The sequence below is a fragment of the Kogia breviceps genome, chromosome 6, assembly GCF_026419965.1.
Source record: "Kogia breviceps isolate mKogBre1 chromosome 6, mKogBre1 haplotype 1, whole genome shotgun sequence".
Taxonomy (NCBI): Eukaryota; Metazoa; Chordata; class Mammalia; order Artiodactyla; family Physeteridae; genus Kogia; species Kogia breviceps.
In genome coordinates this window covers 7,443,666-7,459,238 of record NC_081315.1, presented here as the reverse complement: position 1 = coordinate 7,459,238, position 15,573 = coordinate 7,443,666, and the positions used below count along the sequence as shown (strand labels likewise).

Below are 15,573 nucleotides of genomic sequence, written 5' to 3'. Positions count from 1 at the left end.
CTTTAAGCCACTGAGATTTAACATTATTTCCACGGTATAAGCTAACTTCTGCCTTCTTCTCTTTTCTCCTAATAAATAGCTCTTGTGACCTCCACCTCTGAACTCCAACTCTCTGGTTCTAGAGTAGTGGTTCTCAGCCCTGGCTGCAGATCACAGTTACTTCTGGAGCTTTTTAAAACATCCTGATGCCCAGGCTCCACCCCCAGATCAATCAAATCAGAATGTCTTTGAATGGAAGCTGGCACCTGGTATGTTTTTAAAACACTCCTGGCAACTCTGCTGTGGCGCCAGGGTTAAGGACCACTGTCGTGATGGAGGGGCAGCGGGGCTGCTCTCAGTCCCCGGAAGTTGTTAAGCGTCCTGCTAGGAGGATTCTCCTTGGGACCGGAGTAAGACCCCCAAGTTAAAATCAATTTACTTTCTGCCTGGAACAGCTATTCCTGCTTGTACGGACTTTGAAGTGACCCAGTTTCCTCTCAGGATGAGAGACTGGCTCAAGAATATCCTCATGCAGCTTTATGAACCTAACCCTGAGCACGCTGGATATCTAAATGAGAAGCAGAGAAATAAAGTAAGTTATCCACAGCCAGCTGCCTAAGCGTCTGTCTACAGGGCTTGGGGAAGAGAGTGTCGGGGGGTGGGGGTGGGGGTATATCAGCCCTTCCTCTGCATATCAGCAACCGCACCGGGTTAACACCCATGGAGTAACAGGACCGTAGCGGTCATCATGGTTCTCGCCTCAAAGTTTGGGACGCAGCCAAACCACCTGATTCCTACACGCAGGGCGGGGGCCTGAACAAGAGCTCTTGAACTCATCCCTAGAGCAAACTGTTCAGCAAAGGGAACCTCAATTCAGCATTCGTATGTTCAGGCCCAGGTATATGATTTAAATCTAAACGTCTTTTTTGCGTTTATAGGCCAGACATAGACTTATGATATAAAGGAAATCCATTATTAACGATGTCAGTAATAGATTAAGATTAAAAAGTGCAGAATATTAATCCTAGAAGTTCCCAGGGAAAACTCATTCATCAGATAGTTATTGAGTGTATACCAGGTACCTGGAGCTGATTTACATGCTGGAAATACAGCAAGGGACCAAACAAAAATCTCTGCCTTCATGAGCCTACATTGTAGGCAAAGAGACCATATAGACTTATACACCCATGTATGCAAATATGAACATATATGCAAATAAACATTTATGCAAATGTGTTATGTCAGGTGGGATGAAACATGCTATAAAGAAAAAAATAAAACATGTAGGAGGGTGTGCATTAACTGTGTCAAATGCAAATGCTGTTTACAGGTTAAGATGAGGACTGAGAGAGTTGGTCCCTGGTTTGGCACCTGACAGTCACAGTTGACCTTGACAGGAGCTGTTTTTGCAAGAGAAAAGCCTGAATGGATAGGGTTCAAAAGAGAATAGGAGGCATGATGTAAAAGCAGCAAGTATAGAAGACATTTTGCTGCAAAGGGGAAAAGTGAAATGGGTGGCAGGTGGAGAGAAGTGTGAGTTCAAGGGTCCTATCTACCGGCGGGAGGTGACAGAGGATGTTTGTATGCTGCGGGAAATGATCCAGTAAAGAAGGAAGGGTGCCCAACTACCACAGGGTGTTCTTGAGTCGATGAGAAGGGGTGAGCTTCTGAGCACCAGTGAGCGGCCGGGCTTAGCAGATGAGGAACGAGGGAATCTCACGCATGGCGCCGAGGAGGGAAGTTGGTAGATGTGTTCACGAGAACAAGTAGAAGTCCTGCTCTGATCGCTTCCGGTTACTCAGTGCCCTAATAGGTAACGTCACAAGCTGGTAGTTTTAGATGCATCGCCCCTAGATAATTTCTATCCTCTCTCTTTAACAACACACTGCCGCAGACAGCCTTGAGAGCATTAGATACAACGCAGGGAAATTTCAATGGGGGTGCCAAGCAGCATCACGCCAGGGCTAACCTGAGCCGCAGCAGGCACTGGATGGAAATACATAAAGGATTAAGGATGGAGTATGCCAGGACTTCCCCGGTGGTCCAGGGGTAAAGAATCCGTCTTCCAATGCAGGGGACGCAGGTTTGATCCCTGGTCAGGGAACTAAGATCCCACATGCCGCGGGGCAACTAAGCCCACGCGCCACAACTACTGAGCTCACACGCCTCAACTAGAGCGCCCGCGCGCCGCAACTACTGAGCTCACACGCCTCAACTAGAGCGCCCGCACGCCGTAACTACTGAGCTCACACGCCTCAACTAGAGCCCAAGTGCCACAAACTACAGAGCCCATGAGCCCTGGAACTGGCACGCCACAGCTGCAGAGCCCACGCCACAGCTAGAGAGAAGCCTGCGTACCACAACGAAGAGCCCACGTGCCTCAACTAAGACCCGATGCGGCCAAAAATAAGTTTAATTAATTAATAATAAACCTTAAAAAAAAAAAAGAATGGAGTATGCCAATGGGGAAGAACAGAACTTTTCACCAACAAATGAACAATTTTGTCTAGGTCAGTTCAGCCCTTTTCATTAAAACCTTTTTATAGTTTTAAGAAATGTGAGGAACATCACTTCGTTAAAAGATCAAAAAAAGACTTCCATTTCTTCTGAAAACCCCAGGTGTCTTTTAATGTTAGCTGTTATTCTATGCAGAAAGCTGTAGTGTTGATTAGAAGACATGTAATTTGTTCTCAAATAACATTCTGGGGTTGTTTTCCTCTGTCATGTTAGGATTACTCTTCAAGTAAAGTTTAGCAAGTGATAATTCCATTACACGTGCCTGATTCTCTAACGATCATCTCCCTTCCTAATCTCAGGTCAAGAAAATTTACCTGGATGAAAAGAGACTCCTGGCTGGGGACCACTCAACTGACCTTCTCTTGAGAGACTTTAAGAAAAACTACCACATGTATGTGTATCCCGTGCACTGGCAGTTTAGAGAGCTGGACCAACACCCTCGGGACAGGTAAAAACGCTCCACCTGCCACTACCTAGGTCCTCTCCCTGACACAGTGTCCAGTCATCTATACCCAAGAATTCTAAACTGATTTAGGAAACTTCCCAGTTCCGTTTTAGAACACAGAAATGTCAAGCAAATACGGTTATGAGTCTAAACACAAAGCTCCTTTGAGGGACGTCCCTGGCCGTCCAGTGGTTAAGATTTCGCCTTCCAATGCAGGGGGCGTGGGTTTGATCCCTGGTCAGGGAGCTAAGATCCCACACGCCTCGCTGCCAAACAACCAAAACATACAACAGAAGCAATATTGTAACAAATTCAATAAAGACTTTAAAAATGGTCCACATCAAAAATATTTAAGGGCTTCCCTGGTGGCGCAGTGGTTGAGAGTCCGCCTGCCGATGAGGGGGACGCGGGTTCGTGCCCCGGTCCGGGAAGATTCCCACGTGCCGTGGAGCGGCTGGGCCCGTGAGCCGTGGCCGCTGAGCCTGCGCGTCCGGAGCCTGTGCTCCGCAACGGGAGGGGCCACAACAGTGAGAGGCCCGCGTACCGCAAAAAAAAAAAAAAAAAAAAAAAAAAAAAAAAAAAAAAAAATTTAAGAGAAAAAGAAAAGGGTTGCTTCGAAAATAACAGAATATGGCCACAATTCCACAAGCTCCCAAGTTTACATGTTAGGGTCCAGCCTCCCGAGACGCTCTTTCCACTCTCATCCTTGATGCTAATCTGATTGGCCCCAGTTGGATTAAGCACCTACGTCTGGAATGATCCGGTACGGCCAGTGGTAAGAGCCAGGTTGTATAAACAGGATTGTTGGGCTGCAGCCCTATAAATTTAGGGTGGAGGGAGGATAGTTCCTAGGGAAGAAGGAACCCTTATGAATCGACATCCCCAAAGCTGTCTGTCGCACCCACAAACCGTTTATTTCATTTGTAGCGCTTCATGAATGCACTACTTGTTTGCTGTCCTCAGCAGCCTTGGGGAAGAAAATGCCCTCGGTGGTCCTAAGAGTTAGCTGTTCATACACAAGTTAGTAACCCAGTTAACTGGCTGCCATTGATCTCATTGCAGAGTCTTGACCCACTCTGAGCTCGCTCCTTTGCGGGCATCTCTGGTGCCCTTGGAACACTGCATAACGCGCTTCTTTGAAGAGTGTGACCCCAACAAAGATAAGCACATCACCCTGGAGGAGTGGGGCCACTGCTTTGAAATTAAAGAAGGTAAAGTCATTGTCAGCCCGGGGAGAGGGGTGTCCTCTTCTGCAGATAAGCCCTAAGCCCTGCAGCCCTCACAGACAGGTCCTGCTGTGTGTTCAGCTGAAACCTAGAGACCACAGAGTGGCCGACTGCAAGGTTATTTCTTACTCCCTTTGTGATCTCTGTTTCCAAGTGTAGCGAGGGTGAATGTTTCAGGGGTAACTGCACTGAGGTCTCAGAAACTGGCTAAGCCTAAGAAAGTGACGTGAATCCAGAGAGCTGAACCAAATCTCAGAGGGCTACCTTTCTATGGAAGGAAGGAAGGACTTTATATCCTTCCTTAACCTGAGTATTGGGCCAAACTTTAAAAAATCATATGTGAAGAGTAAAACAGCAAGCTTGATTCTGAAAATGGGAGATGCCAGAAGAATCTGAGAATTTATTACCAACACACTAAAGAGTTTCACCAGTTGTGCCCAGGTGTTATTCCTTTAATCCAAAAGGAATTCCCCCTGCAGCGGAGGAATTTAAATGTAGACATCTGTTTTGCTAGGTTATGTCTTAATGTACTTCCTTTTCTTTTCCTAAGTTACAGTTGATTTTTATGAGCAAGCCTGTTTTTAATAATCGAGATATGAAAGATGTTCAAAAAATGAGCCATCAAAACGGCTCACAGGGGCTTCCCCGGTGGCGCAGTGGTTGAGAGTCCGCCTGCTGATGCAGGGGACGCAGGTTCATGCCCCGGTCTGGGAAGATCCCACGTGCCGCGGAGCGGCTGGGCCCGTGAGCCATGGCCGCTGAGCCTGCGCGTCTGGAGCCTGTGCTCCGCAACGGGAGAGGCCGCGACAGTGGGAGGCCCACGAACCGCAAAAAAAAAAACTGCTCACAGAATGTAAACCAACAATGAACATCAAATCCCTAAAGCAGAGGTTTTACCCATGTGTTCACCACATACGTATATGTAGGATGACTATGAAGCCAGGAAATAAAGAAAAGTAAGTTCATCAAAGGTCAGAGTTCCCCCCAAAGAGGTAACTTGTGTGAACTTCACTCTAAAAATATTCTTTATGCATATGTATGATGGCTTGAAATTGGAAAGAAAGAGTTGGAATATGAGGGTTTAGTTATTTATTGAGAAATAGATAAGCAGAAAAGGTCCTTTTCCTCGACAATGTTATTCTGTGAAATAAGTACAACTGCGATGAGCAAAGAATGAATAGTGTGTATTAGTTGTCTATTTCTGCACAACGAATTACCCTAAAGATTAGAAGCTTAAAATCTCTCTCATGCTTTCTGAGGCTCAGGAATCCGGGAGGCCCTTACCTGTATGGATCTGCTTTAGGACCTGATCTAAGCTCACCTACATGGCTATTGGTCGGGGGCTTCAGTTCCTCACCATGTGGTCCTTCGCACAGTGCTGCTTATAACATGGTATCTGGTTTCCTCCGGAGCAAGTGATCGGAGACAGAGATAGAAAGAGAGAGAGAGAGAGTCCAAGACAGAAGCCGCAGTTCCCCGTACGACTAGTCTCAGAAGTGACGTATTTCTGCCACATTCTGTTTGTCACACAGTCTGACCCTCCTGCTACAGTGCGGGGGCGGGGGGGGGGGGGAGACCACAGGAGATGGGGATCATTGGGGGCCAGAGTGGAGACTGGAGACCACATACTGTTTACACCCTGTTAACATCAATAGGAAATTAACAGGCGATTAAGACCCAGTCTCGTGCAAATAATGCCAATTTCCTTTCTCACACCTATTCTATAAGCACAGTACTTACAAATTCATATACATCCCTAAAAAGGGCTAACAATGTTTTTTCCAATTCCCATGTTGAAAAGATAAAATGCACCCAAGGACAGCTTCCCCGACCCCTCCCCTCCACCATCATCAAGAAGAAAACTTCACTGGGACAGGACATATTTATGTATGCCCTTTTACAGGGCCTGTGATTTTAAAGGAGTGATCCAAAGGCAAAGTTAACGAGAGACCATTTAAGGAAACCAGTTGCACTTCACTGTTCCTTTGGAAATTTCTGGCAGCTCTTCAGCATACGGGCCCTGTGCTGGGTGGTTGTCTGGGAGAAGCAGGAAGGGCTTAAAGTTCTGTGACTTGCTTCTAATGCTCTTGTTTGTTCACTGTGGTTTGGCCATGATTACATTTTGAAGGAGGGAAAGAATTATCACACAATAAGCCAATGAAGCAGATATTACATATTCAGTCAGGACATGTAAACACATTACTGCTTTGGGATTCAGCTAGGGAAAGAAAAATAATGTCTATTTGTAAGCATACACATTTATTCCCGCAGGACGGAGAAATCCACAGGACAAGATAAATTGTAGCCAGTGTTGTCCTGAATTTTAACCTCCTTTGCCCTGAACTAGATGTGCTCAAATATTCCAGCTCTGTTATTAACTAGCTATGCGAATTGGGGCGCGCCACTTATCCTCAGCAAGTCTCATTTTCCTTGTGTGTAAAAATGGGATTCAATTACGAGGTGAAGGAGTCTTATTTATTTAGTGCCTATGACATGCTGTGGATTAACATATATCCAAATTAATCTTTAGGAAAACCTTCCAAGCTAGACGAACAGGGGAAACGAGTCACATCATGCAGGTCCTATTAAGCCAGTTAAAGACATTATCCTCACAGTACTGGAGGATCCCCAAAGGGTTTTTAACAAGGGAGTGATTTCACTGGATTTGTACTTAAGAAAGATTCTTTTGTTTACATTGTGGATAAGCCAGGGAACTGTTGTGGTGAATCCAGGCAAAAGTTGATGAGAAACTGAATTAGGGCAATCATAGTGGGGAAAAAGCAAAGTAAACATATTCAAATATATTTTAAAATATCAACATATTCAAGATGTAGTTGAGAATATCAACATATTCAAGATGTACAGTATGCAGAAATAATAAGACGATGTTTCATAGGAAATACGTGGAGGCAGGAAGCAGGCAGTTAGGCTGACAGGAAGAGAAGTACAATGCCTAGGTCCCTGGCACAGGCCAGGCAGGGTAAGGAGAGGTACCTTCCCCTGAGACAGAAAACACAAGAACAGAGGCAGGTTTGGGGGGAAAAGATAAATTCCATTTGGGACACATTAAATTCTGAAGTCGTTGGGTGACAACGTACAGTCGATAGTTGAGGGACTTACCTGGTGGTCCAGTGGTTAAGACTCTGCACTTCCAATGCAAGGGGTGGGGGTTTGATCCCTGGTCAGGGAGCTAAGAGCCCACACACTGTGCAGCACTGCCAGGAAAATAAAAATGAAAAAAAAAAAAGAAAGTTGAATATATGGGTCTGCTTTTCAAGACAGAATTTAGGAGTTGAAATACATATGTGGGGATTGTGAGCATACAGAAAATAATTGATACCAGGGAAGGAAATTAATTCTCTTCGGAAAATGTGCTGAGTTACGTGGAAAAGGGTTTTGGGTTGAATACAAGGAACAACATCTAGGTGAGGAGGAAAAAGGAGTGCATGAAGCAGAATGAAAAGTCTCCTGAAAGGAAAAAGGAAAGAGGATAGTGCCATATCTAAGGAGGTGTTTCAAAGAGGAGGAAGAGATCACAGTGCTAAATGCTGCTGAGATGTCAAGTAAGGTAAAAGACTGAGAATATTCATTGGACGTAGAAATAAAGACACCCTGGATGGCCTTGGAAGAGCAGTTTTTGTCGAATGGTAGAGATGGAAGCCAGACACATGAGAAAGAAGAGGAGATAAGAAAGGCTAAAGAGTGAAGGTTTGAAGGCAGGAATGAGCTAGAGAGGGATACAGAGTTGAGGGAAGCATTTCTGAGAATAAAAGAGTCTTGAGCTCTTATCATTTACTCATGCATTCATTCCTTCAACAAGTCTTTACTAGTGGTCTACATAGTACCAGGCACTGTTCTCAAGGCTGGATATGCAGCATATTTAAACATTAATGGGAAGGGACCGGTTAAAAAAAAAAAAAGGAAAGATTGAGGATATAAGAAAAAAAGAGGAAAACAGGGGAGAATTCTGAGATCAGAAGAGATCCTGAGCACAGGCAGAGGATTAGCCTCCAAGTCAACAGGAGGGACATCTCTCGTCTGAACAGAAAGAAGACAGCAAGATGGCAGAGTAGAAGGATGTGCGCTCACTCCCTCTTGCAAGAGCACTGGAACCACAACTATCTGCTCGACAATCATCGACAGGAGGACACCGAAACTCACCAAAAAGATACCCCACGTCCATAGACAAAGGAGAAGCCACAATGAGACAGCAGCAGGGGCACAATCATGATAAAATCAAATCCCATAACTGCTGGGTGGGTGACTCAAACTGGAGAACACTTATACCACAGAAGTCCACCCACTGGAGTGAAGGTGCCGAGCCCCACGTCAGGCTTCCCAACCTGGGGGTCCAGCAACAGGAGGAGGAATTCCAAAAGAATCAGACGTTGAAGCCCAGTGGGAACTGACTGCAGGACTTCAACAGGACTGGGGGAAACAGAGACTCCACTCTTGGAGGGCACACACAAAGTAGCGTGTGCATCGGAACCCAGGGGAAGGAGCAGTGACCCCAGGGGAGACTGAACCAGACCTACGTGCTAGTGTTGGAGGGTCTCCTGCAGAGGTGGGGGATGGCTGCAGCTCACGGTGAGGACAAGGACACTGGCAGCAGAAGTTCTGGGAAGTACTCCTTGGCAGTGAGCCCTCCCGGAGACCGCTATTAGCCCCACCAAAGAGCCTGTAGCCTCCAGTGCTGGGTCGCCTCAGGCCAAACAACCAACAGGGAGGGAACTCAGCCCCACGCATCAGCAGACAAGTGGATTAAAGTTTTTCTGAGCTCTGCCCACCAGAGTAACACCCAGCTTTACTCACCACCAGTCCCTCCCATCAGGAAGCTTGCACAAGCCTCTTAGGTAGCCTCATCCACCAGAGGGCAGACAGCAGAAGCAAGAAGAACTACAATCCTGCAGCCTGTGGAACAAAAACCACATTCACAGATAGATAGACAAGATGAAAAGGCAGAGGGCTATGTACCAGATGAATGAACAAGATAAAACCCCAGAAAAACAACTTAATGAAGTGGAGATAAGCAACCTTCCAGGAAAAGAATTCAGAATAATGATAGTGAAGATGATCCAGGACCTCGGAAAAAGAATGGAGGCAAAGATCTAGAAGATGAAAGAAATGTTTAACAAAGACCTAGAAGAATTAAAGAACAAACAAACGGGGATGAAAAATACAATAACTGAAATGAAAACTACACTAGAAGGAATCAATAGCAGAATAACTGAGGCAGAACAACAGATACGTGACCTGGAAGACAGAATGGTGGAATTCACTGCTGCGGAGCAGAATAAAGAAAAAGGAATGAAAAGAAATGAAGACAGCTCAAGAGACCTCTGGGACAACATTAAACACACCAACATTTGCATTATAGGGGTCCCAGAAGGAGATGAGAGAGAGAGAGAGAGGACCCAAGAAAATATTTGAAGAGATTATTGTTGAAAACTTCCCTAACGTGGGAAAGGAAATAGCCACCCAATTCCAGGAAGTGCAGAGAGTCCCATACAGGATAAATCCAGGGAGAAACATGCCAAGACACATAGCAATCAAACTGACAAAAATTAAAGACAAAGAAAAATTATTAAAAGCAACAAGGGAAAAATAACAAATAACATACAAGAGAATGCACATAAGGTTAATAACTGATTTCTTAGCAGAAACTCTACAAGCCAGAAGGGAGTGGCACGATATATTTAAAGTAATGAGAGGGAAAAACCTACAACCAAGATTACTCTAGCCATCAAGTATCTCATTCAGATTCAATGGAGAAATCAAAACTTTACAGACAAGCAAAAGCTAAGAGAATTCAGCACCACCAGACCAGCTCTACAACAAATGCTAAAGGAACTTCTCTAGGCAGGAAACACAAGAGAAGGAAAAGACCTACAATAACAAAGCCAAAACAATTAAGAAATGGTAATAGGAACATACATATCGATAATTAGCTTAAATGTAAACGGATTAAATGCTCTAAACAAAAGACATAGACTGGCTGATGGATACAAAAGCAAGACCCATACATATGCTGTCTACAAGAGACCCACTTCAAACCTAGGGACACATACAGACGGAAACTGAAGGGATGGAAAAAGGTATTCATGCAAATGGAAATCAGAAGAAAGCTGGAGTAGCAATTCTCATATCAGAAAAATTAAACTTTAAAATAAAGACTATTACAAGAGACAAAGAAGGACACTACATAATGATCAAGGGGTCAATCCAAGAAGAAGATAAAACAATTGTAAATATTTATGCACTCAAGATAGGAGCACCTCAATACATAAGGCAAATGCTAACAGCCATAAAAGGCGAAATTGACAGTAACACAATAGTAGTAGGGGACTTTAACACCCCACGTTCACCAATGGGCAGATCATCCAAAACGAAAATAAATAAGGAAACAGAAACTTTAAATGACACAATAGACCAGATAGATTTAATTGCTATTTATAGGAGATTCCATCCGAAAACAGCAGGTTACACTTTCTCCTCAAGTGCACATGGAACATCCTCCAGGATAGGTCATATCTTGGGTCACAAATCAAGCCTCAGTAAATTTAAGAAAATTGAAATCATATCAAGCATCTTTTCTAACTACAACACTACAAGATTAGAAATCAATTACAGGGAAAAAAACGTAAAAAACACCAACACATGGAGGTTAAACAATACATTACTAAATAACCAAGAGATCACTGAAGAAATCAAAGAGGAAGTCAAAAAATACCTAGAGACAAATGACAACAAAAACATGATGATCCAAAACTTTTGGGATGCAGCAAAAGCAGTTCTAATAGGGAAGTTTATAGCAATAAAAACCTACCTCAAGAAACAAGAAAAAACTCAAACAATCTAACCTTACACCTAAAGCAATTAGAGAAAGAAGAACAAACAAAACCCAAAGTTAGTAGAAGGAAAGAAATCATAAGGATTAGAGCAGAAATAAATGAAATAGAAACAAAGAAAACAATAGCAAAGATCAATAAAATGAAAAGCTGATTCTTTGAGAAGATAAACAAAATTGATAAACCTTTAGCCAGACTTATCAAGAAAAATGGGGAGAGGACTCAAATCAATGAAATTAGAAATAAAAAAGGAGAAGTTACAATGGACACTGCAGAAATACAAAGCGTCATAACAGACTACTACAGGCAACTCTATGCTAATAAAATGGATAATCTGGAAGAAATAGAAAAATTCTTAGAAAGGTATAACCTTCAAATACTGAACCAGGAAGAAATAGAAAACATGAACAGACCAATCACAAGTAATGAAATTGAAACTGTGATTAAAAATCTTCCAACAAACAAAAGTCCAAGACCAGATGACTTCACAGGTGAATTCTATCAAACATTTAGAGAAGAGCTAACACCCATCCTTCTCAAACTCTTCCAAAAAATTGCAGAGGAAGGAACGCTCCCAAACTCATTCTACAAGGCTACCATCACCTGATACCAAAACCAGACAAAGATACTACAAAAAAAGAAAATTACAGACCAGTATCACTGATGAATATAGATGCAAAAATCCTCAACAAAATACTAGCAAACAGAATCCAACAGCACACTAAAAGATTCATACACCATGATCAAGGAGGATTTATCCCAGCGATGCAAGGATTCTTCAATATATGCAAATCAATCGATGTGATACACCATATTAACCAACTGAAGAATAAAAACCATATGATCATCTCAATAGATGCAGAAAAAAACTGTTGACAAAATTCAACACCCATTTATGATAAGAACTCTCAAGAAAGTGGGCACAGAGCGAACTACCTCAACATAATAAAAGCCATATACGACAAACCCACAGCAAACATCATTCTCAATGGTGAAAAACCGAAAGCATTTCCTCTAAGATCAGGAACAAGACGTTCACTCTCGCCACTGTTATTCAACATAGTTTTGGATTTCCTAGCTACCGCAATCAGAAAAGAAAAAGAAATAAAAGGAATCCAAATTGGAAATGAAGATGTAAAACTGTCACCGTTTGCAGATGACATGATACTATACATAGAAAATCCTAAAGATGCCACCAGGAAACTACTAGAGCTGATCAATGAATTTGGTAATGTTCTTCATTGCATTCCTATACACTACCAACAAAAGATCAGAAATAGAAATTAAGGAAAAAAATCCCAGTCACCATTGCAACAAAAAGAACAAAATACCTAGGAATAAAGCTACCTAAGGAGGTAAAATACCTGTACTCCAAAAACTATAAGACACTGATGAAAGAAATCAAAGATGACACAAACAGATAGAGAGATATAGCATGTTCTTGGACTGGAAGAATCAATGTTGTGAAAATGACTATTCTACCCAAAGCATTCTACAGATTCAATGCAATCCCTATCAAATTACCAATGGCATTTTTTACAGAACTAGAACAAAAAATCTTAAAATTTGTATGGAGGCACAAAAGCAATCTTGAGGGAAAAAAAACGGAGCTGGAGGAATCAGACTCCCTGACTTCAGACTATATTACAAAGCTACAGTAATCATGACAATATGTTACTGGCCCAAAACCAGAGATATAGATCAATAGAACAGGATAGAAAGCCCAAAGATAAACCCATGCACCTATGGTCAACTAATCTATGACAAAGGAGGCAAGGATACACAATGGAGAAAAGACAGTCTCTTCAATAAGTGGTGCTGGGAAAATTGGACAGCCACATTTAAAAGAATGAAAGTAGAACACTCCCTAACACCATACACAAAAATAAACTCAAAATTGATTAAAGATCTAAATATAAGACTGGACACTATGAAACTCTTAGAGGAAAACAGAGGAAGAACACTCTCTGACATATATCACAGCAAGATCTTTTTTGACCCGCCTCCTAGAGTAATGGAAAGAAGTGGATATTGAGCTAATGTGGCTCAATATCAAAAAAACAAACAACCTAATCAAAAAATGGGCAGAAGACCTAAATAGACATTTCTCCAAAGAAGACATACAGATGGCCAAGAGGCACATGAAAAGCTGCTTAACATCACTAATTATTAGAGAAATGCAAATCAAAACTACAATGAGGTATCACCTCACATCGGTTAGCATGGGCGTCATCAGAAAATCTACAAACAACAAATGCTGGAGAGAATGTGGAGAAAAGGGAACCCTCTTGCACTGTTGGTGGAAATGTAAATTGATACAGCCACTGTAGAGAACAGTATGGAGTTCCCTTAAAAAACTAAAAATAAAATTACCATGTGACCCAGCAATCCCACTACTGGGCATATATCCAGAGAAAGCCATAATTCAAACAGACACATGCACCCCAATGTTCATTGCAGCACTATTTACAATAGCCAGGACATGGAAGCAACCTGAATACCCATCGACAGACGAATGGATAAAGATGTGGTACATGTATACAATGGAATGTTACCCAGCCATAAAAAGGAACGAAATTGGGTCGTTTGTAGAGACGTGGATGGACCCAGAGACTGTCATACAGAGTGAAGTAAGTCAGAAAGAGAAACACAAATATCGTATATTAACGCATATATATGGAATCTAGAAAAATGGTACAGATGAACCGGTTTGAAGGGCAGAAATAGAGAGACAGATGTAGAGAAGAAAGGTATGGACACCAAGGGAGGAAAGCGGTGGCAGGGCCGGGGGGAGGAGGAGGTGGTGGTGGTGGTGGGATGAATTGGGAGATTGGGATTGACAAATTTACACTAATATGTATAAAGTAGATTAACTAATAAGGGCCTGCCGTATAAAAATAATTAAATTAAAATTTTTTTAAAAAGAAGACAAAAAGTATGAGTGCAAATATGAGTAAATTTATAAGTAAGGAGACTATTATCCCTACTTTACAAGTTAGGCCAGTGCTCACAGGAAATACAGCAAAAGTCTGCATTCTTTCCCTCTCTTGGGGCAAGAGGAAAACTACACTGAGCAGGAAAACTACTTGGTGTCCCAGACAGGCTAGTACATGCTTGAGATTAATCCGCTTTAGGAATCTGTTCAAGAATTACTGAGCAAGGGTGGGCCACAATGCTAAGGAGTGGTCTTCTATCCCCCAGAGGATGCTGTCTTCTTCCATTAGTGTGGCAACAAGTTCTTTTACAATCACTTGATTGGAAATTTGATATAACTGGCACTATACTTCTATTTATTTTGGTTATATTTTAGCAACCCTTACAGATTAGTATACTTGGCACTTCTTGCCTGGTTTCCCCTCAACCTCCTCTATCAGTGGTTCTCAACCCTACATCAGAACTACCTGCAGAGCTTTCTAAATGTATACATGCCGTTGGCCCACCCATGGGGACGCTGATTCGGGGGGGGGGGGCAGGAGTGAGACCCAAGGATATATAGTTCTTAAAGCTTCACAGGTGATGTTGATGCCCTACCAGGATTGAGAACCACCATCGTACCGCCTTATTGATGGGTTCTCTGATCCCCTAGTTCTAACCTTGTTTATATTACTGCTCTGGCTACTTTCTAAAAGTATGTTTTGTTTTTGTTTTTTACAGAAGACATAGATGAAAATCTCCTGTTTTGAATTAAGATTTGAAAGAACTCAAACTACCCAGCATCCTCCTTTGTTCTGACCACTTCTGAAGTATATGCAGTGTGATACTTGTAGATTTATATTTAGCAAAATGCTTGCATGTCTGAGACGACAATGAGAGTAACTGCTTGATAACAGTATATGCACCAGGCATTTAACACTAACTTTGGAAATAAAACTTTAAAATTAAGTAAAGTCAATATACGCAAAATACTGTATACTGTTTGTGAACATGAGTGTAACTCATCACTCTCTGCATCCATTTATGAGACACTTAAAGATTATAAAACTCGAAAAAATAATAGTCATTTTGTCCATAATACCATGTGCACTTCAAAAAAGTGAAATAAGGCTCTTTGTTGTTGATGTGTGTTATTTTCAGTATCTTAATATCCTAATAAAAATCCAAATGTTTACTCAAGTTTATTTCAATCATTTACTTGAACAATTATATGTGAAAGACCAACCCAGGGCTCATACTTCATATCAAACTATAATCACGCTTTCTAGACCCTACGGCTTAAAAAAAAAAAGTATGAGTGGTTGGGGAGCCGTTTCTTATGGGAAACAAATATTCAGTTGTTAAATGGTAGTTGCTCATGAATGGTTTTTGTCATAATTTAAGTTTAAACAGAAAAAAAAAAAAGAATTCAAGTGCTCTTCACCAAATTCAATTTAAAATATGGGTGATTGTGCACTGCTTGATGCAACTAATTTTAGCTTTTGTGCAGATGTGCATGTGTGTCTGGGGAAAGGGAGGCCCAGCAAAATCTCTACACATTTCATGTCCTCAAAATAAAGGGAATGTAACAATAACAGACAGTGGAGAGCCCTGAAGTGTCTTGATGTCCAAGGTAGTCAGAGGT

At 42.1% G+C, this 15,573-nt stretch overlaps 1 protein-coding gene across 2 annotated transcripts in view; it reads left to right on the top strand.

Moving 5' to 3' along the window:
- SPARCL1 (SPARC like 1) overlaps positions 1-15,128 on the top strand; it is a 57,427-nt gene extending 42,299 nt beyond the window's left edge. For both annotated transcript variants that reach the window (XM_059067509.2, XM_067035465.1), the window contains exons 8-11: positions 435-571; positions 2,796-2,944; positions 4,004-4,152; positions 14,670-15,128. In XM_059067509.2, coding sequence (XP_058923492.1) covers positions 435-571; positions 2,796-2,944; positions 4,004-4,152; positions 14,670-14,698 — 464 coding nt within the window. In that variant the 3' untranslated portion in view covers positions 14,699-15,128. The remainder of the gene's footprint in view (positions 1-434; positions 572-2,795; positions 2,945-4,003; positions 4,153-14,669) is intronic.
- The last annotated feature ends 445 nt before the right edge of the window (positions 15,129-15,573 follow it).